The sequence below is a fragment of the Neofelis nebulosa genome, chromosome 15, assembly GCF_028018385.1.
Source record: "Neofelis nebulosa isolate mNeoNeb1 chromosome 15, mNeoNeb1.pri, whole genome shotgun sequence".
Lineage (NCBI taxonomy): Eukaryota > Metazoa > Chordata > Mammalia > Carnivora > Felidae > Neofelis > Neofelis nebulosa.
Window position 1 is genome coordinate 69,228,381 of NC_080796.1, and position 25,625 is coordinate 69,254,005.

General features: G+C 44.7%; 1 protein-coding gene across 6 annotated transcripts in view; it reads right to left on the bottom strand.

Annotated features, from left to right (window-relative positions):
• UAP1 (UDP-N-acetylglucosamine pyrophosphorylase 1) overlaps window positions 1-14,302 on the bottom strand; it is a 49,329-nt gene extending 35,027 nt beyond the window's left edge. For 4 of the 6 annotated variants that reach the window (XM_058701020.1, XM_058701021.1, XM_058701019.1 and 1 more), the window contains exons 1-2: window positions 14,068-14,300; window positions 5,492-5,821 (exon numbers count right to left, since the gene is read on the bottom strand). In XM_058701020.1, coding sequence (XP_058557003.1) covers window positions 5,492-5,771 — 280 coding nt within the window. In that variant the 5' untranslated portion in view covers window positions 5,772-5,821; window positions 14,068-14,300. Of the gene's footprint in view, window positions 1-5,491; window positions 5,822-14,067 lie in introns of all 6 variants that reach the window. The other 2 variants (XM_058701023.1, XM_058701022.1) reach the window with 2 other exon arrangements.
• Between the last annotated feature and the right edge of the window lie 11,323 nt (window positions 14,303-25,625).

Genomic DNA, 25,625 nt, shown 5'->3' on the forward strand with positions numbered 1-25,625 from the left:
AGGAGAAAGTACAGCCCTATATCATCTCTCCATCCTTCTATTGCAGGGCATTTAATGACTTTCCCACAGAGGGGACCCATTATAGACCAAATCAGAGGTTTAAAAAAAGAAAATCAAGCCTGAACGAGCAGTTTCCAGGGCTGGAGGACATCTCTCTCCTTGGAGAGTCAGGTGTCATAGGCCCAACGGCCTGAGAACTTTTCCTGATAACATTTATAAGAAACAAAGAGAAGGGTGAACAGCGGCCTGAAATAGGTCAAACGCTTCCTGGATAACTTCCGATTTGGACTAGTTGCTCTCACACACTCTGACTTGGGCACACGCCCAAAACAAGGAGGACAGCACAGGTGCAGGCGAGGCACAGCACCTGCCAGAACTTTCCATCTAAAATGTCAGCACTCCCAGGACGATGAGTCAGGTAAACAGGCTATTCGACAAGGGGAAATAAAGGAAGACTATCCAAGAATGTTACTCGAAAAGATATTTTAAGTCTTTAACTTTTCAGAATAGTAAAACTATTACTTGGGAGATTAACCATTTCCCAAAAATGTCAAGCACAAAAAGCAGACTAATAAGGGAAACCGCTATTTGAACCAGTTTTAGGTACTGGAGGATTATTGTGAATCTCATTAGGAATAATAATAGCATCGTGAGTAGAATATCCGTATACACAGAGATGAATACTGAACTCAATTAGGGTAAAAATAACATGATGTTTGAGATTTCTCTTAAAGTATTACAGCAAAGAAAAAGAAAAGGAGAGATAGATGGTGGAAGAGTAGCAAAATTTTGGTATTAAACAAGGTGATACATATGTGAGAGTTCATCATACAGTTTTCATGTCTAAATATTTGTTTCAAAATATGCTTGAAACTTTTCATGACAAATTCATAAACAAGCCACAAAATTATACACAAACCATAATCCCAATGTGTGTGTGTATATAAGAAAATACAATCAAATAATACTAGTGAGTATTTCTCTCTGACTTGTGGGATGGCAGAGATTTATATTTTTTCCTTTATAATTTTTATTTTTTTTTATTTATTTTTTTTTAGTGTTTTTTATTTATTTTTGGGACAGAGAGAGAGACAGAGCATGAACGGGGGAGGGGCAGAGAGAGAGGGAGACACAGAATCTGAAACAGGCTCCAGGCTCTGAGCTGTCAGCCCAGAGCCTGACGCGGGGCTCGAACTCACGGACCGCGAGATCGTGACCTGGCTGAAGTCGGATGCTTAACCGACTGCGCCACCCAGGCGCCCCTCCTTTATAATTTTTAGTTATTTTTCCAATTTCTCTAAAATAAGCATGTTGCTTTTAGTCTTTTTAATGTTTATTTATTTGTTTTGAGAGAAAAAGAGTGCAAAAGTTGGGGAGGAACAGAGAGACAATCCCAAGCAGGCTCCATGCTGCCAGGGCAGAGCCCTACGTGGGGCTTGATCTCATGGACCGTGAGATTACGACCTGAGATGAAATCACGAGTCAGCCGCTTAACTGACTGAATGACCCAGGTGCCCCGGTACGTGTTACTTTTAAAATAAAACAAATCTACTGATAATATCACTGCACTAGATTCCAGAAAACATAGGAGGTAATGTTATGAATATATTTTTTCTAAACAGTCCACTTACTTTTCTACCACAGTGCTACAGTAGAGAAGCACCATTCAGATTAATTTTATAAATGTCTCACAGGCAAAAGAGGCTAATATTAGATATTAATAGGCTATTATAAAAGTGGAAGACTGTTTTGTGCTCGGTATAAGCACACATTTCTTTGATAAAGATGATTCTTTTAATCAAGCAAACATATTTTCTCAATGTATCTTTACTAAAATGACATTCTCATAGAAGTTTCTAATTACTTCTCTCTCCAGATCTCAGCTTTGTAAAATAGAAATTTTTCAGTTACTCCTCTACATTCCATTTTCTACAACTGGCCAGAACGCCTTAAGAATTAAATTAAAGGGGGGCACCTGGATGGTTCAGTCAGTTGAGTGTCTGACTTCAGCTCAGGTCATGACCTCATGGTTCGTGAGTGCTGGGCTCACTGCTGTCAGCTCACGGCCCGCTTCAGATCCTTCGTCCCCCACCCCCCGTTCCTCCCCTGCTCACATGCTCTCTCTCAAAAATGAATAAACGTTAAAAAAAAAAAAAAAAAAAAGAATTAAAGGGGTGCCTGGCTGGCTCAGTCAGTAGAGCATGCGACTCTTTTTTTTTTTTTAAATGTTTATTTTTGAGAGAGAGAGAGAGAGAGAGAGAGAGAGAGGATGAGCGGGGGAGTGGCAGAGAGAGAGGGAGACCCAGAATCCAAAGCAGGCTCCAGGCTCTGAGCTGTCAGCCCAGAGCCCGACGCGGGGCTCGAACCCACAATCTGCAAGATCGTGACCCGAGCCGAAGTCAGACACTTAACGGACTGAGCCACCCAGGCGCTCCTGGAGCTCTTGATCTCAGGATTGTAAGTTCGAACCTCACACTGGGTGTAGAGATAATTTAAAAATAAAATCCTAAAAAAAAAGAATTAAATTAGAATCCGATCTCTCTTCAACAAAAAGCACAGTGGTCACTTACGTATCGATCCTTCAGAAATAATTTTCCGCCCTAGGTGTGAAAATGTCCATTTTCGTGTCAGTAACCACCAGACGTTCTGAAAACACTGTACCAATGCTTTAATGTCCCCCATCCTAAGGAGGGGAAGCAGGGGGCATTGTCTTTGATACAACTGCCAGGATCTTCCTCCTATCTGAAATATAATGATTAGGATCTCCCCAATGGCAATCAATCTCTTCCCCTTGGGAACTTATCGCAAAAACTTTACTTTGTGATCAATTTGCACACACGTGGAAGTTTCTGGCTAGTGAATGAAGAGTGACAAAGTCTCCTTCTTCACCCCTACTGTTTAAACCACAAATAAGTATCGTTCCCTTGACAGTCAGCCAAAAGGCAGTTTTGTACTTGCTTGTAGTGTAGTTGGTTGCAATAGTTCCAGATTTCAGTTTAAATGGAAAGTCATACGTGTAGACTACTAGTCCCACGGATTCCAGCAAAAAGATCAAAAAGAAGACTCCAGTTATAGGAGGCTTTGATCGCTGCCCATGGTCCCCATTACATAAAGTCAAAGCTCTGGCTTTTCCATAAAAGTTACTTGGAAGACTTCATCCGCGTAAAATCACAAGGAGAAATCTAGGCAGCTGGGATACCTGAGGGTATAAAGAGCCCCGCATGACTTCTGCTCCGTTGTAGTAGCCTTTTTGAAACCCGGGGATGGAAGCAGAGGATTAATGAGCCCAGGGTTGGTAAGGGCCAGAGGATCACTACAGCTCCCCATTCAGAAGGATCCACCAGGAAGTCACTCTCTCACAGCTTAGTGGCAGAGCCCGATTCTAAGAAGAGAGGTTAGCCAACACCAAGCACTTCAGATCTAAAAGGGCACCTCCTAGAGATCACCCAATTATTTTCAGTATTTTTTAAATAAAACTTCGTGTAAAGATCAAACACATAAAACATGTCAAAGGAGAACTGCTCTTAGTGGGGAGATGAAGGCGTTAGAGACCAAGCTGCTTAGCATCCATCTCCCACCCCCACCCCCCACCCCCCCGCCACATGAGAAGTCTCCCCAGCAGCGGAACCCCTTCCAAACACAGTTTGGAAATCAGTGAATGTGTATGCCCAGAGAAAGATATGGAGAGGTATACAGAGGTTGATGATGGCAATCATCTTTCTTTTTTGTGGGGGCAGGGAATGCCAAAGAACGCAAGACAAAATAGGGGTGCCTGGGTGGCTCAGTCAGTTAAGCGTCCAATGGCAGCTCAGGTCAGGAACTCGCGGTTCGTGAGTTCGAGCCCCGAGTCAGGCTCTGTGCTGACAGCTCGGAGCCTGGAGCCTGGAGCCTGATTCAGATTCTGTGTCTCCCTCTCTCTCTGCCTCTCCCCTGCTTGCTTGCTCTCTCTCTCTCTCTCTCTCTGTCGATCTATCTCAAAAAAAATAAACAGTAAAAAAAATTTTTTTAATAGCAACAGTATGGTACAAGTACAGACTACAAGACTGTATCTACAATATTATTACACATCTATAAAAGTAAATATACATATAATCAAGTACTAGGTGGCAATGTGAGCAAATAAAAATAGATTTGATAAGATTTAGGGCAATTTCTCTGCAGTGTTTCTGTTATTTTCCTATTTTTTTTGCAATAAAGTAACATTTTTTAAAAAGGAAAAAAAAGCATCAGCCCCATCTGTTCATTCCAGAGTTGAGGAAATGAGGTTTGACAAGGAGCATGTACAAACACTCGAGGGCCGAGCTGTACCACGCAGACAACTCTTACAGAGGGGCAGCGGCCTACAAAAACCACAGCTCTCAACTCCACCAAAAATGGTACACTTCGGCTATTCTGCCATTCTGAAAGGCAGAAGTGGAACTAGCTATGGGGACAGACGTTATGATACACTTTAGGAGAAGAAACACTGAGACGATGCAACATTTATCGACCAACGTGTGACCGCAAAACCCCGTTCTAAGTGCGGTGCGACGTACACGGGCAAGGAGGACACGGGCTATTCTTTAGGAGTCTACTATGTAACGTCGAAGACGGACATAAACAGCTTGTAATCTAAGAAAGAACGGAAGCAAAGCGAAACACGAACAAGGAACTCCAACATGGCTCGCTGAAGAAGAAGTCATGATCAAGGAAGCTTAAAGAATGAGGACACGTTGTCCACACGGCAGAGCCACCACACTGCACAGCACAGCTCGGGGAGATGGCCTTTCAAGGCGATCCAGCCACACAGAGAAGGGGCAGAGGCCGGTCCAAGGTGCTTCTTTTTAGAAGCGCAAGCAAAGAGCAGGAAAGACATAACGTTCAGGGAGAGGTGAATTATTTGGTCCAGCTAAGATGTGTGGGACAGGAGGCATGGATGGAAGTACAGGAGACCAGGCTGGAAACACGGGCTAGGGAAGGTTTTTAGAGTAAGCCAGCATAAACTGAAACATTTAACTTGTGCTTCAGGATGGGAAATGTAGAAGCATGGAAATGAGCAAAGAGACTAGAGGCACATCAACACTTGAATGAGAAGACCGGGGAACAGCAATGAGAAGGGGGTTGGGGATGACGCTGCAGAAGTCTGGGCAACATCATCTGTCACTTCCTGATCAGTCACCTGGTTGAAGGGAAGAGGAGAGTCCAAATAATAATTACATGATCCGGCTACTTTAATACCGCCGGTGTAGCTCATTACAAACTTACTTAATGTATTTATTTATGTTTATTTATGTTTGAGAGAGAAAGACAGCAGGAGAGGGCAGAGAGAGAGGGACAGAGAGAAAATCCCAAGCAGGCTCCATGCTGCCAGCACAGAGCTCCACGAGGGGTTCGAACTCACAAACCGTGAGATCACAACCTGAGCTGAAATCAAGAGTCGGACGCTTAACCAACTGAGCGCCCCCAGGCGCCCCTCATTACAAACTCTAAAATGAACATTCCATGCCCATACCTTCACTCTCCCAGGCTTGCAGCCGATCTTGGTCCCTGGTGGCACTGCCCAACACCTCTCGAGGGACAGGCTCCATGCGGGCATCCATTTTCTCTTGCTGAGACGACTGGTTAAATCCTTCAATGGCCTTCTGGAAAAAGAAGTTCAGCTCCTCAAAGTTCATGGCCTGGAGCTCTGCATAAAGTTCTACCTGTTGGGCTTCATCCAGCTCATTCCAGAACTGTAGCAGGTGTTCCTGTCCAGCTTTGGACAACCTGACTTTGAGATCATTAACATTCATAATGCTCTGGTGGTGGTGAAGACAGAGGTATAATCTCTGGGCCTGTAAACCTACAAGAAAAGAGGAATCAACAGCAGGTCAAAGTCCAACCTCAAAACCAGAGCTTTTCCTACTGCAAATAAGTACATTAAAGAGCACTTGATATTAAAGAAGTTAACTTCTGCCTTTCCCTCACAAGATTTGTGACAGATCCAACTTGTAAAGAGGTAAACAAACATTTCTCCAAAGAAGACATCCAGATGGCCAAGAGACACGCGAAAAGATGCTCGGCAGCACTCAACATCAGGGAAACGCAAATCAAAAGTACAGTGAGATACCACCTCACACCAGTCACAATGGCTAAAACAGAAAACACAAGAAACACAAGTGTTGGTGAGGGTGAGGGGAACCCTTCCTTGTGCACTGTCGGTGGGAATGCAAACTGGTGCAGCCACTGTGGAAACAGTATGGAGGTTCCTCAAAAAGATAAAATACAACTACCCTATGGCCCAATAATCACACTTCTGGGTATTTACCCAAAAAATACAAAGCCACTAATTCAAAGGGATACATGCACCCTTATGTTTACTGTAGCATTACCTACAACAGCCAAATTATGGAAGCAGCTCAAGCGTCCATCCACAGATGAATGGATAAAGGTGTGGTGGGGCGTGCGTGTATACATAAGTATATATAATGAAACGTTATTCAGCCATTTGCAACAACATGGATGGAGCTAGAGAGTGTAACACTATGCCAAATCAGTCAGGCAGAGAAAAACAAATATCATATGATCTCACTCATATGTGCAATTTAAGAAACAAAACAAACAAGCAAAGGGGAAAAAAAGAGACACACACAAACCAAGAAACAGGCTCTTTCTTAACTGAAGAGAACAAACTGATGGTTACCAGAGGGGAGAGGGGTGAGGGGATGGATGAAATAGGTGATGGGGATTAAGGAGGGCACTCATTGTGGGACGCCTGGGTGGCTCAGTCGGTTAAGCATGTGACTTCGGCTCAGGTCGTGATCTCGTGGCTCATGAGTTTGAGTCCCTCAGTGGGTCTCTACTGTCAGCTCAGAGCCCACCTCAGATCCTCTGTCCCCCTCTCTCTCTGCTCCTCCCCTGTTCGTTCCACCTCTTTCAAAATAAATAAATAAACTTAAGGGGGAAAAAAAGGAGTGCACTTGTCATGATGAGCACATGATGAGTACAGAATTATTGAATCATATCGCACGCCTGAAACTAATACAACACTGAATGTTAACTATACTGGAATTAAAATTTGTTTAAATAAAAATAAATGAAAAACTTGGAAGAAAATAATCATTAGTATTACATGCCAAGTACTGCACTAAGAACTTTACCTATGTGGTCTCATTTGATTTTTGCCAGCTATACAACACAGGTACTGTTATCTTGATTACTTTACCAGGGAGGAGACTGAGGCACAGAGAGGCAACACAACAGGGCCAACAGGCAGAGCAGGGATATGAGCCCAGGCGGTCTAATTCCAGGGTACACACTCTTACTAGCCCACTCAGTTGCCCCTGACCATGAGCTCCCACTGAAAGAACACCTGACTTCTTAATACACCAACTGTTCTCCTTTTTGCAATAATGATGGAAATGATTCTGTTGTATTCAGAATATAACAAAATTCAAGATGGGACGACCTATAATCATGAAAAATATGTTTTATTTCAATAACAACTTCTAGAGAATTTCTCTACTAAGAATTGAACCCTAAAGGGACAAGCAATGCACACATATCAACAGATAAGACCATGTAATATATATAACAAAATGTTAAAGTGCGTAGTACTAAACAAAACCAGAGGAAGAGGAAATATTTAGTCTACTTGCCTACTACAGATAAATGCAAGAGAAGGCAGGCATTGTCTAGAAAGAGTTCACAAAGGACGCATGATCAGCTGTATCTCAAGGGCTCGAGCAGATTACAGATAAGATGAGAAAGCGAGCAGGACAGGCATGTGTGACAGAGCAGTAAAGAAGCTGGAGCTTTCTGCAGAATGATGGGAAGTGATGGAGGGCAGGGCTAAACCACGGAAGCCTCAACCGAAGCAAAGGGATTTAGACCTAACAGTAACAAGATGCCGACAACGGATTACTCAAAGGGCAGTGTCACCATACTTTAGAGAAAGAGCAATAGCATAAAATAGATGGTAAGGAGGGACAACGAGAAGCAAGAAAACAAGTTCAAAGACAATCACAGGGATAGAAGGCCAAAGATCTGAACCAGACTAGTTGCAAAGGAAATAAGTGGAAAGGGGAAAACTTTGAGGGTCGCTGTAGAGAATCATCACCCCCTTACAACTGCTTAGAAGTGAAGGAGGGGAAAGACAGGTACCGAAGAAACAGCCCACTATCTTCTACCTTTAGAACAGTGGTAGGTAACATACATGGTAGTTCAGAGCAATATTCTGGAGTTCCGCTGAGTTACTTAATGTCCCTGGGCCTCACCTGGATTAATGACAGAATCTATCTCATCAGGACTCTTAAACCAAACACCATTTACAAACTCAGATGAAGACAACCTCCAGTAGGGTTCCCTGAGGTGCCGATCACACCGCCTACCGCTCGCATAGCACTTATGATGGTACAATACTAATTGCTTTCCAGATGCTTATGCAGTTAACCCTCAAAACAATGCTACGGTACAGCTACTGGGATTACTTTACAGAGGAAGTACCGTGCCACAGAGATAACTTGCCTGAGGTCCCAAATTAGTGAAGTGATTGAGCCCAGATTCAAACCCTGACAACCTGATTCTTAAATTCACACTCTTAACCATTATGCTATGTGGCCTCTCAGGAGAGACTGTGAGCGTGTGTGTGTGTGTGTGTGTGTGTGCGCGCGCGCGCACGCGTGTGTGTGTGTGTAAAAGGGGAATAGTGAGAGAGAGAGAGAGTACATTATTTGTATTTTATTCAGAAATACAGACACAACTGATGTTCTGACATCTCACTTTGCAGAAAAGAGTTCACAAACCAACAGCATGCAGAAAGAAAATGCACAGGACAGGGAGATGAGGAACTTCATAGGATGAGTAAAGACGTCAATTTAAAAAGCATTATTACATAAAAAGTCATTGGTATTGGCAATCGGTATTGAGCATGTTAACCCAAACCAGAAAATTCTCAGTAGCCAGTGCCCACTCCAGAATAAATTAAGGAAAGGTATTATCATCCCAAAGAAGACAGGCACATAGCCTCTATAATTTTTTCTTTAAATAAGGTGCCCTCTCAAAGTGAACCGAAAGACTGGCTTCCTGATTCTTCTTATAAAATCAACTTCAAATTAGACTAGCACATAAGATTGAGTGACTTATATTCCCCACTTTTATTTGGGGTTTGTTATTTAGATTTACTTCAGGGATGTAATGTTTCAAGGGTGAAATGAATGGTACTACTTACGAAACGCACTCTCCGAGTTACCAACAATTCCTAACGAAATTAAGGCTTCCATATGAAACAAAAATGAAACCTTATTATCAGGGTAGGACACAATTCTACCTGCTGTCACCTAAGACCCTCATCCTTACCTCCAAGTACTTCCTTTAGACTCTCCTATGTACTGAAATCTCACTCATCCTTAAAGGCCTGCCTCACATACTCTAGCTTCATTCAAGCGAATCTTTATTGATTAAGGAATCAAACAGAACTGACTTTTATTCCTGGTTCTACTGCTTGGGCCAAGTCATAGATAGCTTCGACTCTGTTATCTGCATCTGCAAAATGGGAATAATAGAATTTTCTTCACCAGGTTCGGAGGCATAAGTGAAATTACAACCAATGAGAAAACGAGGCTCAAAGAGATTAAGTAATTTGCCCAAGGCTACTTACCCAGTAGGTAGAAAATCAGGAATTTTAACCCAGATAAACCTGACTCCGATGCCTATGATCTTTCCACCAGACAATAATAACTTCCATACACAGAGGAAAGACAAAGAATTCAACCCAAGGTCTCATTTAAGAGGGTCAGTGTAACTGGTAGAAACTGGGCTCAGTCAGCACGGCTGAGTTCAGACCCCCGCGCCACTATTTCCTAATTCTGTGACCTTGAGCAAGTTACTTAACTTCTCTGTGCCTCAATTTTTCTCGTCTGTAAAATGAGGATAAAAACGGTACTTACCTCTAAGGTTAAGAGGATTCCTGAATTCAAATGAGAAGCACTTGACACATAAAAAAGCCCTCCGTGAATGTCATCAGCTACTATTATAAAAGCGAAACTGCGCTCCAGACCACCGACTACAGCCTCCAGAACTGGAGGAGAGCTGCTGAGTCGGGCACTGTGGCAGAAAGAGAAGTCTGCCAAAAGCGCAAGCGGTAGAAGAAACTCCAGCCAGTGGCAAGAGCACGAAAAACGGCTCTGGTAAATAACCGTATTCAAGGAACAAGGCACAGTGTTGGGAAAGGGGCGGATGAGGCTGAACTTCTCAGTGCTACTTCCACTGAGAGAGAGATGACGAGCCTACCCTCCAACGAACAGGCTGCTGCTGAAAGTGTCCTTTTCACATGCAAAGATACATCAGTAGACAGTTTATGGAGGAACATTATTTCACGGTCACGTGCCATTGTTAATTCCCTGAATAGTTAACGAGCACTCACTGTCTGCCAGGCGCTCACGTAGGTGACACAGACACGGCAATGCACAAGGTGACAATGCGCATGCCGCGTTCCGGTACGAGGGACAGGCATAAAACGTCAGGCAGAAGCGGGCTAAGGGGTGAAAGCCCAACAAGGCGATGGGGGGTATTTTAAATGGGGTAGTGGGGGAGGACCTCTGGGACATCTGACAGTCCGTACGAATGAAGAGAGAGCAAGCAAGTCAGAATCCTGGAGAGGAACATTCTAGGGACAGGAAGCTGTAACTGCAGCAGTTGTAAAACAGCAACGTGTGACATGTACAGGGAACAGCAAGGTCAACGCAGCGGGAGCAGAGTGAGCCCAAGTGACTGAGGCGGACGGACACTGAGCAGATCAAGTAGGCCCTCGGGGTCAAAGTAAAAACTTTGGGCTTGAGGAAGCCACTGGAGAATGTGGAGCAGGGGAGCGTCACGGTCTGACTGAGGTCTCAGAAGGATCATTCCATTCCTACGTGGGGGGAAAAGTAGAAGCAAGCAGATGGTTGGTGTCTCAATCAGCCGGGCGCCTGATTCCGGCTGACGTCATGATCTTGCCGTTTGTGAGTTCGAGCCCCACATCAGGCTCTTATGCTGACAGCTCAGAGCCTGGAGTCGGCTTCAGGGAGATTCTGTATCTCCCTTGCTCTCTGCCCCTCCTCCCACTCATCTCTGTCTTTCTCTCTCTAAAGTAAATAAATATAAAAAAATTTTTTAAAGAAACTTCCACAATAGTCTAGATGAGATGACACTGGCTTAGAGCAGTGATGAAATGTGGATTCTAATCCTACAGGATTCGGTAATGGATGGAATGTGGAGACAGAGAGAAAGCTAGGAATCCAGCAAAGAGGACTCTCGAGTGGTGGTGCCATTTGCTGAAGTGGGGAACAGTAGGAGGGGGGGCAGGTTTAGGACTAGGTGCCTAGAGTGGGGGAATCAATACTTCACTTTTGGTCACGTGAAGTTCAAGATGCCTATTAGACATCCAAATAGAAATGCGAGGAGACAGCAGAATGTAGTAGTCTAAAGTTCAGAGGTACTACTGGAGCTAAAGATAAAACTTCCAAGGTCATCACCATACATGATATTAAGTTATCAAACGAAAGAGATCCCTGGCAAGTGTAGACGGATTAAAAAAAAAAAAAGTTAGAAGACTGAGCCTTGGCCACGCATTAGGATATTCAACGGCATTTCTGCTGATTGATAAAAGGTTTCAAGAGACATAACACCATTATTTTTTAATTAAAAAAATACATCATGTAGGGGCACTGGGTGGCTCAGTCGGTTAAGCTCAGTCATCCCATGGTTCAAGAGTTCGAGCCCCGCCTGGGGCCCTGCACTGACCATGCCAGAGCCTCCTTGGGATTCTCTCTCTGCCCATCCCCCACTCGCTCGCTCTCTCTCAAAATAAACAAATTTTAAAACTTAAAAAAAATACATCAAGTAAACAAACAAACAAAAAAAACCAGACAGTTGAGAGAGTTTTACATCAAACCATTTTCCAAGGAATGGGGGCCTTGGTCGCATCTATACTACGGTATTTAAAGGAGCTCCAGATTCAAAGGAACATACTGTAGTGGGAAGATCAGGGAACCATGTAACTGAGGACCTGGGAGTCTTAGTTCCTGGTCCCTCCCCATCATTTGATCCTGTGTAAATCGTTCCACCTCCCTGGGTACACATTTCCTCTTGAAGACGATAAAACCAGCCTTCCTCACACACCCTCAAAGGAGAGGCAAGAGTGGAGAGACCTCTGCCTATTGAAACACATATGCAAACATAACATGATAACATTTTAAGATATAAATCAATCTTTTCCTAAAAAAGTCACTAGACAGCCATCCACCTTCAGATGCCTGGGAAAAATGGATCCATGCAAATAAGACAAATATAGGTTACATTTTTCCCCCTATAGGTTAAACTGTGATCCCTGGCCTCAGACCACTGGTGGTCTGCAAAGGTTGACAAGATCACAAGTGCCAAGTTACATAACTGTGTAAATGCTCCCGACAGAACAATCATACTTGGGTTTTGAGTAAGAATAATTTATCCATGGGTTTTTTTGAAGTAAAAAAATAACCACAAAAATAGTAGCATTTTCCCCAATAATTCTGGTAAGAGAGAAGTGTGGATGTGTGTGTGATGATAAGCAGTCGTAAATACAAGTGTTAGACCAGGATTTTTATTTGGACAAGCAAAGTCTGAAAAAGTTAAGGATCTGCTGTAGAAATTATGACAGAATTTGGTATATGCCCATAGCCTAATACATCTGCATCAAAAACAATGACAAATTTGGGGCGCCTGGGTGGCGCAGTCGGTTAAGCGTCCGACTTCAGCCAGGTCACGATCTCGCGGTCCGTGAGTTCGAGCCCCGCGTCAGGCTCTGGGCTGATGGCTCGGAGCCTGGAGCCCGTTTCAGATTCTGTGTCTCCCTCTCTCTCTGACCCTTCCCCGTTCATGCTCTGTCTCTCTCTGTCTCAAAAATAAATAAATGTTAAAAAAAAAAAAAAAATTAAAAAAAAAAAAAACAAAAACAAAAAAAAAAAAAACAATGACAAATTTGGTAAAACTCTGCCATTATCAAATATACCTTTATTAGAATTTAAATGCCACTATGAAAGAAATTCCTCTCCTTTTCTGGTCTCCTTCCTGCCCCTATCTCCGCTGCTATATTATGCCCCCCAAAATTGATAAGCAAACTTCTTAGAACTTTAGAAAAACAGCCTTGGACTTGAGCCATAACCACTGAATCCTATAAATGCTTGGCGGCACACCCTACGGAGTCTTTCTTAATCCCAGCTAAGTGAGCCAACTCACCAACAGTCAGGGTACAGAAACTGCCTTCAGCTTCCTGTAAACCCCTGGTCCACACCTAAAAATTTCACCTTAAAAGTCCTTAAACGAAAAGCACTGCATAATGACATCCTATTACCATCATCGCTGCTACCTGATTTCACGTTTCAGAAACCGGGAACAAACATAGGAGAGCATCAGGCCAAACTTAATAAAATCTTCAGGAAGCCATATGTTCAGCACATGTGTGCTCTCAGCCCTCCAATCCCCACCCTCCTGCCTGGCCAAGCCCGGGGAAAGCCCGCAATCTCCACCCTCTCCCACTACCAGCATTCAAACCAGCCAACCAACCAACCAACCAACCAAAAGGGGCAAGCAGGCTTTATCCCCCGCTCACGTCCCCCCGCAGGTGTCTCCACTCCTCCCGTCAACGCCCTCAGAATTCTCTCCCTCTCATATGCCAGCCAGCCCGCCCCCTTCCCAGCGGACAGTTCCAACGACCGCTTGTCCCCACCCCGCGGTCCCCGAGCTCGCCGAACCTGTCCGCAAGGCCCCGGCCGCAGAACCTCAAGGCTCCCGCCCCCCATCCAGGTGAGGCCCACTCCCCGCAGCTCGACAAACCCCCGACTGCAAGCACTGCCCTATCCGGGTCCCCCCCGCCCCAAAGCCGGGGGAGGGGCGCCCTCCCCAGCGGGGTCTCCGAGCACGGGAAGCGCCTGCGGGGCGCGCGGAGCGGACTCCTCCGCCAGGGCCAGGTTCGGGCGCCGAGCACCGACGTGGCCCCGGGAGCGTGCGCGTGGTGGGGCCGGGCCCCCGGCGTCCCCTCCAGGCTGGCGGGTGGCGGGGGAAGGAGACCCGACTGGGCGGGGAGCCGCTCACCTCCCTCAGCGTGATCGCGGCTCCGCCCGGCTCCGGCTCCGTGCGGCCACTCCTCGGCGTCCCGCGCCAGCTCCGAATATATACCCTCATCCGGGGGGCCGGGGCGGCGGGGCGGGCCGCGAGCTGGCCCCGGGGAGCGCGGCCCCGGCCACCCCGCCCCTCTCTCGCAGCGACGAGTGGCTGCCGGCGCCGGGAGGAGCCGCCACCGCCCGCCCGGACACGTCAGCGCCGCGAGCGCCGGCGTTGACGCCGGCGCCGGGGGGCGGGGCCTGGCCGGAGGCGGGGCCTCGCGTCAGCATTCCCTGGCCCAATGGGAGCAGCGCTGGGAACCCGGTCCGCAGGCAGCCTCGCCCCTCGGCGCGCAACGGGCGGGGAGAGGTGTGCGCAGCGTCAGCTGTGGGACGTGACCGGAGCCCCGGGGCTGTAGCTCACGCCCTGCTCTGAGCGCCCTGGCGTCACTGGCTGGTCCCGCGAGGTAACAGCCCGCGGCTCCTGGTCCTCGCCTGGCCCTGGCTCGGCCGCACCCCGTAAGCAGAAGCGGATCGGGAGTTGGGCGGAGAGCGGTGTCATCCAGCAGCTGGTGGATTTCCGACCGCCCGTGAGGCAGGTTGCGAAATGCGGACGTCGCTCCGCACGGACCCTGGAGGGCGGACCTGGGGCACTCTCCGACCTTGGGCTGGCCTTGTTTCGTCTCGGATTAGCCGGATGCCCGGAAGGGCCCCGACTGGCCTTCTGCTTATGGCATTTTAGGTCCCCAGCGCGGGAAGCCAGGCCCGCTTACTTTTGCACAGTCACGAAAAGAGAGGACTTAGGTAATGAAAAGCGCGCTAGTGAGAATGAGCCCAGGCGTCCGTTTTGTGTGATGGTGGACTTAACCTCCTCAGTATTCGACGCGAAACTGTTGGTTGCTGGATGACCTTCATGACCATTGCACGGCCGCCGTTTATAATTGCCTGTTGCATACCGTCAGTCCTGTTACATACCTGATGTGGGTGTACACATGGCAGTTTATATGCTCAGCCCTGGGCTCCTAAAAGCTGCGTTTACATTTTGAGCTGCATTGCGCTTTGCACGGTGTTGCAAGAAGTCCAAATGTTGAGAATAAAAAAACAAAACAAAAAAACAGATTTAACATAGCACCTTACATAAAGAGTATCAGGCATTCGGGTGCCTTTCTTCTACCTTATCAAGTACCAGGGTCTTTTCATTAACTTTGTCGTTTGCACAATCACCCACCGCTTTAAGTAACTGAAAAAAAGTAATGCTGGTAGATTCATATTTAGGAGCTAGAATATTCTCCATTTTTCATGATCCCAGAATGTCATCCATTTAGTTGAAAGATTTATAGTATAGTCGTTAAGAGAAGGGGATCTGAAGACACAATTCCAGCTTTTTTATTGAGTGTGATCTTTGGCAAGTTCATTAACTCATGCATCAATTTTCTCACCTATAAAATAGAAACAATAATAGAAATGCCCTTAGGGTTGTTGTAAGGATTGAACCAGTGAATACAAGCAAAGAGTATAGAACAGAGTGAATGAACACTAATAAACATCAGTGATTGTTATTTGAGTGCTTACTCTATGTCAGTTGCTAGTTCTAGGTCCTGGATACCTTTCCATAGTATCACCATTGCATCTTGTTATTTGGATTCCCAGTACCATAAGGAACATTTCTCTCAAATCCTTCATAACTGAGAAGAACAAATTCAGTCCCATTAATATGCTCAGGTTCCACTTAAAGAGACCTAGAAGCCTGCCCACAATGACGTAACTGAATATAGATAGCATTGTGACCTTAAATGAAAGGAAGAGAATTTGCACAGTTGCTTTCTAAAAATATACTAATTGTCAGGCGCCTGGGTGGCTCAGTGTTTTGGCTCAGGTCATGATCTAGTGGGTGGTGAGTTCAAACCCCACGTCAGGCTCTGTGCTGACAGCTCAAATATAAATAAACATTAAAAAAAACATTAAAAACAAACATTAAAAAAATTAAAAAATATACTAATTGTTACTCTCCCATGTTTCTACTCCCTGACAAATATAGGAGAGTTTAGAAAAATGCAAACTGGGAGATGCAGATTCAAAATCACAGTTAAACATCTGACTTCGGCTTGGGTCATGATCTCACGGTCTCACGGTCCGTGAATTCGAGCCCCGAGTCAGGCTCTGTGCTGACAGCTCAGAGCCTGGATCCTGCTTGGGATCCTGTGTCTCCCTATCTCTCTGCCCCTCCCCAGTTCACACTCTGTCTCTGTCTCTCACTCTCAAAAATAAATAAACATTTAATATATATATATTATATATATTATATATTATATATTATATATATTATATATATATGTGATATATATATATATCATATATATATGATATATATATATATCACACAACCTCAGAGGCTATGTGTCAGCTTAACAACTCTTAACCTCAATTTTCTGCTTATAAAATGAGGATAATACCTACTTCGCATGGGTGGGTGTAGTACAAATTAAATGAGAAAGAATCTAAGAGTGTCTGGAGTATGACAGGCATTCTATACATCTTTGATGAATGAATGAATAAAGAGCAAAATCATTATTAAAGAGTCCTTTAAATATAAAAGGTAGCATTGGGGCCCAGCACAGTGTTTTCAATGAACTATTATAAAATCAAATTTTTACTTTTACCCTTTCTGCTCAATTTTTTTCTTACTTACTATGCATAAGAAGGGCCTTAATCTCATCTCGCCAGATAAACATCCAGAAACTTATTACTCTGAAGAGCTATTTCTGTCCGTTAAGGTGTTTTTTATATACAGCTGATCCTTGAACAAAGAGGTGGTAAGGGGCACCGACATGTCAGGCAGCCGAAACCCTCATATAACTTTGACTCCCCAGAAACTTAACTAATTCGAGGTTCAACTGTACATGGTCATTTAGGAGACAATAGCACCCAAATTAAAAAATTCAGAAGGGCATACAAAAGAAGGTCTTATGTTTGGGTCTTTTAGGGACAATGGGATTATAGTACTTTTTATATTCTTTTTGATGCTTTTTTTTTCTAAAATGTTCCCCAAATTTCTAAATTTTTTCTAACTTTTTTTTTAAACCTCTAAAGTGAAAAGTATTTGATAATTAGAAGAGTATATATTTCTTTTAATTTCAGAAAAGCAGGTATGCTGGGGCTCCTGGGTGGCTCAGTCGGTTAAGTGTCCTACTTCAGCTCAGGTCATGATCTCGCGGTTTGTGGGATCGAGCCCCGTGTCGGGCTCTGTGCTGACAGCTCAGAGCCTGGAGCCTGCCTCAGATTCTGTGTCTCCCAGTTTCTTTGCCCCTCCCCTGCTCACACTCTGTCTCTCTCTGTCTCTCGATAATAAATAAATGTTAAAAAAAATTTTTTTTTAAAGAAAAAAGCAGGTATGCTACTTAACAACTAAAAGAACCCGCTTGTTTTTCACACAATTGTGTGGGACATGAGCCCACCTGTCCACACTTTCCTGTGTTGTACAACCAAGGATGAGCCACCCAGATTTTTCAAACAGCGGACTGGCTTAGTGGGGCGCCTCCAAAGGGGTCCTCCCTTCATTGCCCTGAATGCGAGGGCCTCAGCTAGGTCACTGAACTTCCAAAAGGACCCAGGTTCCTTCTCAGAAGTACATCCAATCACCAGGAGAGTCTGGCTCAAAGAAAAGTTCCATAAAGTAGGTCTGAGCATTCATGAGATCACTGTTTCCAAGAGACAAACACATGGGCGGTGGAGGGATTAGGGCTTTGACTTTCCTGTTGACAGCTTCCTAGGACATGAGTACTTGTTCCCCCAGGAGATCATCCCGACTTACTCAGCTCACCACTCCTCCCAAGCCCTAACTTTTCTGTAGCACAGGGTGTGCTTCAAAATACTGTGAAATAACAGATACAGCCTGTTCGATGACTTTTTTTTTTTTTACTGAAAGTACAGCCCCTCAAAACCGACTGTAATCGAGGAAGTACGAAAATAACAAAGTGGAATGAGCTGGGGAGAAAGTAAACAAGAGGGTGTTGGTGTGCAATTAAGTATGGAGACGTACAGCCTCAGTATTCCACCTTAAGAAGGTCTGTATGATGCAGGAGAGTGGACTTGACATTCTATTGTGGTGCTGTTGGCTAGAGATTATCCGGTCCACCTCCCTTAATTCAGAGATAAGGAAACCAAATCTCCCAAAAGTGAAGTGGTTTCCCTAAGGACAGAATAGAATAAATAGGTAATTAAGAAGCAGGAGCAAGATTAGAAGTCAGCCATCTATTGCTATGTAACGATACAAATGTCTCACTACCATTAGGGACCCTGGGTCAAATATTTAATGCCTACTTTGGGGGGCCCATTGGAGTGGATCTTTCTAATGCACAGTTGTACTATCCCCAGGGGAAATCCCTCAGAAACTTAGCCCGAAGTGGCTTCTGACCTACGCTGAAACCAGAACCTTAACATAGTTTGTTCCAAATCTGCCCCCCACCCCGCCTATGGCTGCATGACCTTTAACACCACGGTTTCTCAGATGTGAAGGAGTTTTTCAAAATGTGGCTTCTCAGCTCTACTGGTAAGGGCTGCATGTTTGGATCTACTGTGCATTTTGTCTCCCAGGCTGCTCAACTCACTATGCAGGACCCACAAAGGTCTATCACAAGTCATTAGTGTTGGCGATGTCTCCGATCACCTATTCTTTCTTTAGGAATCTACAACAGATGAAATTTGCTTTATATTTTCCAGGTAAATAAGGAAAAGATAAAATGGGACATTGCCTCCAAGAAATCGCAGGCACAGCAACAAGTCCCTCCCCATTTGTTTTTTTTCGTTCCAGGCTCCACAACTCTATTTGGCCTGTGTTACTTCGTGTTAATAGAAGAAAGACCCCGTATCTCAGTGAAAGTCTCTGAAAGTGCCAAATGGCTTGGTTTAGAAATGGAGTTACAAAAATATAGACTCAAAACTTACTTGGGTGGCGCCTGGGTGGCTCAGTCGGTTGAGCGTCTGACTTCGGGTCAGGTCATGATCTCACGGTCCGTGAGTTCAAGCCCCGCGTCCGGCTCTGTGCTGACAGCTCGGAGCCTGGAGCCTGCTTCGAGTTCTGTGTGTGTGACTCTCTCTCTCTTTCTCTGCCCCTCCCCGAATCGTGCTCTCTCTCTCTCAAAAATAAGTAAACATTAAAAACAAAGTTTAAAAAAAAAAAACAAACTTGCTTGGGTTCTCTGACCTGCTGGGTAATTATTTCTTGTGTCATTGATTCACTGACTTTGTTTTTGACTTAACATAATAGAGAAGAGTATGGACTTGGAAGGCAGAGAGCATGAGTCTGAGTCCCGGCTCTGTAGTTAATTAGCTGAGAGGTCTTAGAGGCGTTCATTGATCTCTCTGTCCAGTCTCCTCCCATAATGGAGATAATAGTTGGGCCTACCTACTAGGGTTGCTGTGGGGATTAATATTTTTAAAGTGCTTAGAATAGTTTCTGACTCAGAATAAAAACTCTTAAGTTTCAAAAAAAAAATACTATTTCCTGGGGTGCCTGGGTACCTCGGTCACGTAAGCATCTGACTCTTGATTTCATCTTGGGTAACGATCTCACAGTCATGAGATAGAACCCCATATCAAACTCCATGATGGGCTTGGAACCTGCTTGGGATTCTCTGTCTCTCGCTCTCTCTGCCTTTCTGCACCTCCCAGTTCACTCCGTCTCTCAAAAAGATAATAAATAAATAAATAAATAAATAAATAAATAAATAAATACTGTTTCCTAAGTTTGGCTTACTGGGTATCAGGTATTGAGAACTGGATGGTGTGCCAGACAGACTCTAAGGTGACACCCATGATTCCTGCCTCCTGGATTGTATAATCCCTTCCCCTTGAGCATGGGAAGGACCTGTGACTTGCTTCTAACTAACTAAGGAGAAGGTGATGGATGTCACTCCCATGAATACATTATGCTATATGACAAAAGTAATGGGTCCCATAACTGGGTTTCATTAAGACTTCTTGCTAAAGGACTCACTTTCACTCTTTGGCTGGGCCTTAAAGAAACAAAATGTCATGAAGCGAACTGCCTACAGAGAGGCCCATGTGGCAGGGAACGTCACACATCTTCCAGAGCTGACAGTGGCCTTGAACTGGCAAAAATAGAGGCAAACAAATACCGCCCCCCTGGAGTTTTCAGTCCTACAAGGAAATAAATTCTGCCACGACCTGAGTGTTGGAAGTGGATTCCATCCCAATCTAGCCTCCGGATGAGGATGCGGCCCAGCTGATACCCTGAGTGCAGTCCCGTGAGCCCTGGACGCAGAAAACCCACCTAAGCCCCGGCTGGTATTCTGACTGCAGCTTTTTTGAGAGACCCTGAACCAGAATAGGTTGGAGAAAAATGTGCGACCATTCTGACTGGTCTCACTTTAAATTCATAACCACTATGCCAATACTAGATGCTATCTGCCCTTGTCCACTCATGTTGCCTTTCTTCTAGGTGACTATTTCACACACATTGTCTCTCAGAACTCTCTGATTACCTTGTCCCCCACATTCACTCTTAGCCGATATCCTTGCTTCTCCTCGTTGAGAAAACAGAGAACTTGCACAAGCCCTTGCCACCCCATCCATTCATCTCCCTCTACTATGCCCATATTTTTATTTTATCTCCAAGTATTGGGAATAAACAGTCCGTGGTCCCGTCCCCCACCTATGAGCCACAGCCCATCTCCTCCTGCCGACCCAAGGATATCACTCCAGGACGTGGCTTGCTAATAGGTATCTCAAAATTAACATGTCTAACTCAACTTCTGCTCTATTCCTATTATTCCTACGCCACTCCCTCTCCCTCCAAAAAACCCAATTTCTTTCAATCTTCCTTATCACTATAGTAATTCCATGGTCATGGTTGCTCAGGCAAAAAACCTGAGAGTCATCCTTGGCACTTTCTCTCATCTGGGATCTGATCCACATAGATCCTATGGGCTCTGTCTTCAGCGTGGACGCAGAATCCCACCAGTTCTGCCCATCACCTTCCCCCATTCTGGTCCAGTCACCATCACTGCTTACCTGGATCGTGGCAGTAGCCGCCTCCCAGCAGGCCTCCTTGCTTCTACCCTTGCCCCTCTTCAGGCCGTTCTCAACGGAGTAGCCAGAATGATCTCTGCTCAAAGCCCTCCCATGGCTTCCCATGTCAGTTGGAATAAAACGCAACATGGTCAAACAACCCACAAAGTCTGACAGGGTCTCCCCTACACACGCTTTTCTCCCGACCTTTTCCCTTTGTGTTCTCCATATCCTGCCCTGGTTTCCCAGACCCTAGTCACACGGGAGCTTAGAATCGGTCCCGAGAGTGGTGGGAAGTTTCTGATGAGTTCTCTAAGCCATCTTCTCTGCCTGTAGAGTGGGGCAAGAGATAGAAGCTGTCAAAGGCCTGTGCACCAGGCTCTTATGTTCTACAGTTGATGAGCCTTGCTGACCCCCCAGCAAGGGCACAAAGGACCCCTTTGCACAGCTGGTATTGCTTGAAACTCCTTTCTTATTTTCCTTTTTGTAGTGAAAAAAAAAAAAGTAAAAGCAGAAAATTCAAATACTAGAAATTTTTAGTATTTTTAGAAGTCTTTCTTTTTTTAAATTTTTTAAATGTTTATTTACTTGAGAGAGAGAGAGAGAGTGCACGCAAGTGAGGGAGGGGCTGGGAGAGAGAGAGAGAGGAAGACACAGAATGGGAAACAGGCTCCAGGCTCTGAGCTGTCAGCACGGAGCCTGACACAGGACTCGAACTCAGAAATGGCAAGATCATGACCTAGGCCAAAGTCAGATGCTTAACCGACTGAGGCAACCAGGTGCCCCCAGAAGCTTTTTCTTAATTTTATTACACAAGTATTGCAAACATTAAAATTCAGAATGCAGAAAAGAGAGAAGGCAGGAGGGGAGGGAGGAAAGTCAGGATGAAGGAAAGCAGCGGAGGGAAGAGGGAGAGACAGAGAGGAAGGAAGGAAGACAAAGGTAGAGAGAAAAGGAAATGAAAATTACCCCAAGGGCCTGCCACATAAAACAGTTCCTATTCACAATTATGGTTCTAAGTACTATTTATTTGTTTATTTATTTATTCATTTAGCGTGCATCAGTGGGGGAGGGGCAGAGAGAGAGGGAGAGTCCCAAGCAGGCCCCGTGCTGTCAGTGCAGAGCCTGACTCAGGGCTTGATCCCACAAACCATGAGATCATGGGTCGGTTACCGACGCCCCTACGGTTCTCAGTACGTCTTAAACTTCCACCACCCTCACCCTGCCCAGGAGACTGGGAGGGGCAGCACCTTCTCAGAAAGTCGGATTTCACGTGGCCCATCACACCCCGCCCTAGCCGAGCTCACGTCCCACCGCCAAGTTTTAGAACAGACACCCTGGAGTTTGCTTACAAACCCATGACTCTTGTGGCATTTCACTGGAGTAACTTGCGACTAAGCATGTCTTGGCCATAAGGCTGCCAGTAAAAGAGATTCTTTTCTTGATAGGAAAAGAGTAAACACAGTCGTGCTGTATTTTCCGCAGTCATAATGAATAAGCGATAAAATATAAACAGGTCACCCAAGAATAGAACAAATCCTTTCCACTCTTCCACTCGCAAACATCCGTCGTTAAATGACATCGTGATACGATTCTACTGATATCCGAGTGTTTTTATTTTTAAGTTTATTTTATTTTTTTTTTTGAGAGGGAGAGTGTGCGTGCAAGTGTGCACAAGTGGGGAGGGGCAGAGAGAGAATCCCAAGTAGGCTCTGCACTGTCAGCACAGAGCCCGATGCGGGGCTCGAACTCACAAACGGTGAGATCATGACCTGAGCGGAAATCAAGAGTCCAATGCTCAACCGACTGAGTCACCCAGGCAACCCCCGTTTGTGTTTTTTAAAGGCTGGTGTGTCCTTTTATTTACGTGTCACTGAATATACTTTTCTATGAATATTAGGTTTTATCAGGTTCTGTTATCACTATTATTTTTTAAAGTTGTGATATTTTGTCTGGAGCTCCCTTTTTATTAAATAACTGTTTAAAGACCGTTGTTTATTGTTAGCTACAAAAGACAGGTTTAGGCCACAATTTAGTACACAGAAATAGTAATTTGCTAAAAAGTAATTTAGAAAAATGAAAATATAAATGGAACTTAGCAAATGGCAGTTGGTGACTCACATGATTATAGCTGGTTTCCATTGTTTTTAGGATGAAGAAAGCAAGCATCAAATTAACACAACAATGTCAATTATTTCCAATTATGCACTTGAAAGTGTTCTGACCACAAAAATTAAGAACATTTTCTGAAAATTATTTTGGCCATTTTTTTTCATCACCCATTTTCTTCACAGTCCAATAAAAGCATCTATGAACTATGTGCTAAACATGATTTACTGTTATAAGATGGGCAGATTTCCAGGGGCACCGGGGTTGGTCGGTTAAGCATCCGACTTTAGCTCAGGTCATGATCTCACGGTTTGTGGGTTCGAGCCCTGCGTCAGGGTCAGTGCTGACAGCTGGAAGCCTGGAGCTGCTTCGGATTCTGTGTCTCCCTCTCTCTCTGCCCCTCCCCCACTCACGCTGTCTCTCTCTCTCTCTCTCTTTCTCTCTCTCTCTGTCTCTTTCTCAAAGATAAACATTAAAAAAAAAAAAAGGGGGCAGATTTCCAGAATTTCAATATTAAACAAATGGACTTGACATTTGCTAAGCACAGTGAAGGACATTTTGGACAAATTAAGTCCAAAATTTGCTTAAATGATGTATGCAAATCCTTTAGTAATTTATAAACTAAACTATAGATAAATTTCCATTATTTCTTAGGTGCTTAGAAACATGAAGTGACTTTTTCCTGTGGATTCTCCCACCCCGCGTCACCTCCTTACAGCCTGAAGTACGTCTTTTCTACTTCTTGAAGCAGGCCAGCTAGCAACAGTTTCTCTAAGACTTTTTTTTTTTTTTTAACTGGGAATATGTTTATGTTTTTACTTTTATTTTTTTTAATGTTTATTTATTTTTGAGAGAGAGCGAGCACACGTGGAGGAGGGGCAGAGAGAGATGGAGAGAGAAGGAGAGAGAAGGAGAGAGAATTCCAGGCAAGCTCTGCACCACCAGCATAGAGTCCCATTCGAGGCTGGAACCCGTGGGTTGTGAGATCATGACCTGAACCAAAGCTAAGAGTCGGTCGCTCACCCGACTGAGCCACCCAGGCGCCCCTATCTGGGGATATTTTTTTTAAATATGAAATTTATTGTCGAATCGGTTTCCATACCACACCCAGTACTCATCCCCACAGGTGCCCTCCTCCATGCCCATCACCCACTTTCCCCTTTCTCCCACCCCCCATCAACCCTCAGTTTTTTCTCAGTTTTTAAGAGTCTCCTACTATAGATGCTGGAGAGGATGTGGGGAAACGGGAACCCTCTTGCACTGTTGGTGGGAATGCAAATTGGTGCAGCCACTCTGGAAAACAGTGTGGAGGTTCCTCAAAAAATTAAAAATAGATCTACCCTATGACCCAGCAATAGCACTGCTAGAAATTTACCCAAGGGATACAGGAGTGCTGATGCATAGGGGCACTTGTACCCCAATGTTTATAGCAGCACTCTCAACTATAGCCAAGTTATGGAAAGAGCCTAAATGTCCATCGACTGATGAATGGATAAAGAAATTGTGGCTTATATACACAATGGAATACTACGTGGCAATGAGAAAGAATGAAATATGGCCCTTTGTAGCAATGTGGATGGAACTGGAGAATGTTATGCTAAGTGAAATAAGCCATACAGAGAAAGACAGATACCATATGGTTTCACTCTTATGTGGATCCTGAGAAACTTAACAGAAACCCATGGGGGAGGGGAAGGAAAAAAAAAAAAAAAAGAGGTTAGAGTGGGAGAGAGCCAAAGCATAAGAGACTGTTAAAAACTGAGAACAAACTGAGGGTTTGATGGGGGGTGGGAGGGAGAGGAGGGTGGGTGATGGGTATTGAGGAGGGCATCTTTTGGGATGAGCACTGGGTGTTGTATGGAAACCAATTTGACAATAAATTTTATATATTGGAGAAAAAAAAAGAGTCTCCTATGGTTCCTATATGGAATTATATACACAATTCTATTGTGTATATAAACCACAATTTCTTTTTTTTTTTTTTAGATTTTTTTTTTAATGTTTATTTACTTTTGAGAGAGAGAGAGAGACAGAGCACGAGTTGAGGAGGGGTAGAGAGAGAGAGGGAGACACAGAATCCGAAGCAGGCTCCAGGCTCTGAGCTGTCAGCACAGAGCCCGACACAGGGCTCGAACTCACGAACCGTGAGATCATGACCTGAGCGAAGTCGGACGCTTAACCGACTGAGCCACCCAGGCGCCCCAAAACCACAATTTCTTTATCCATTCATCAGTCGATGGACATTTAGACTCTTTCCATAATTTGGCTATTGTTGAAAGTGCTGCTATAAACACTGGGGTACAAGTGCCCCTATGCATCAGCACTCCTGTATCCCTTGGGTAAATTTCTAGCAGTGCTATTGCTGGGTCATAGGGTAGATCTATTTTTAATTTTTTGAGGAACCACCACACT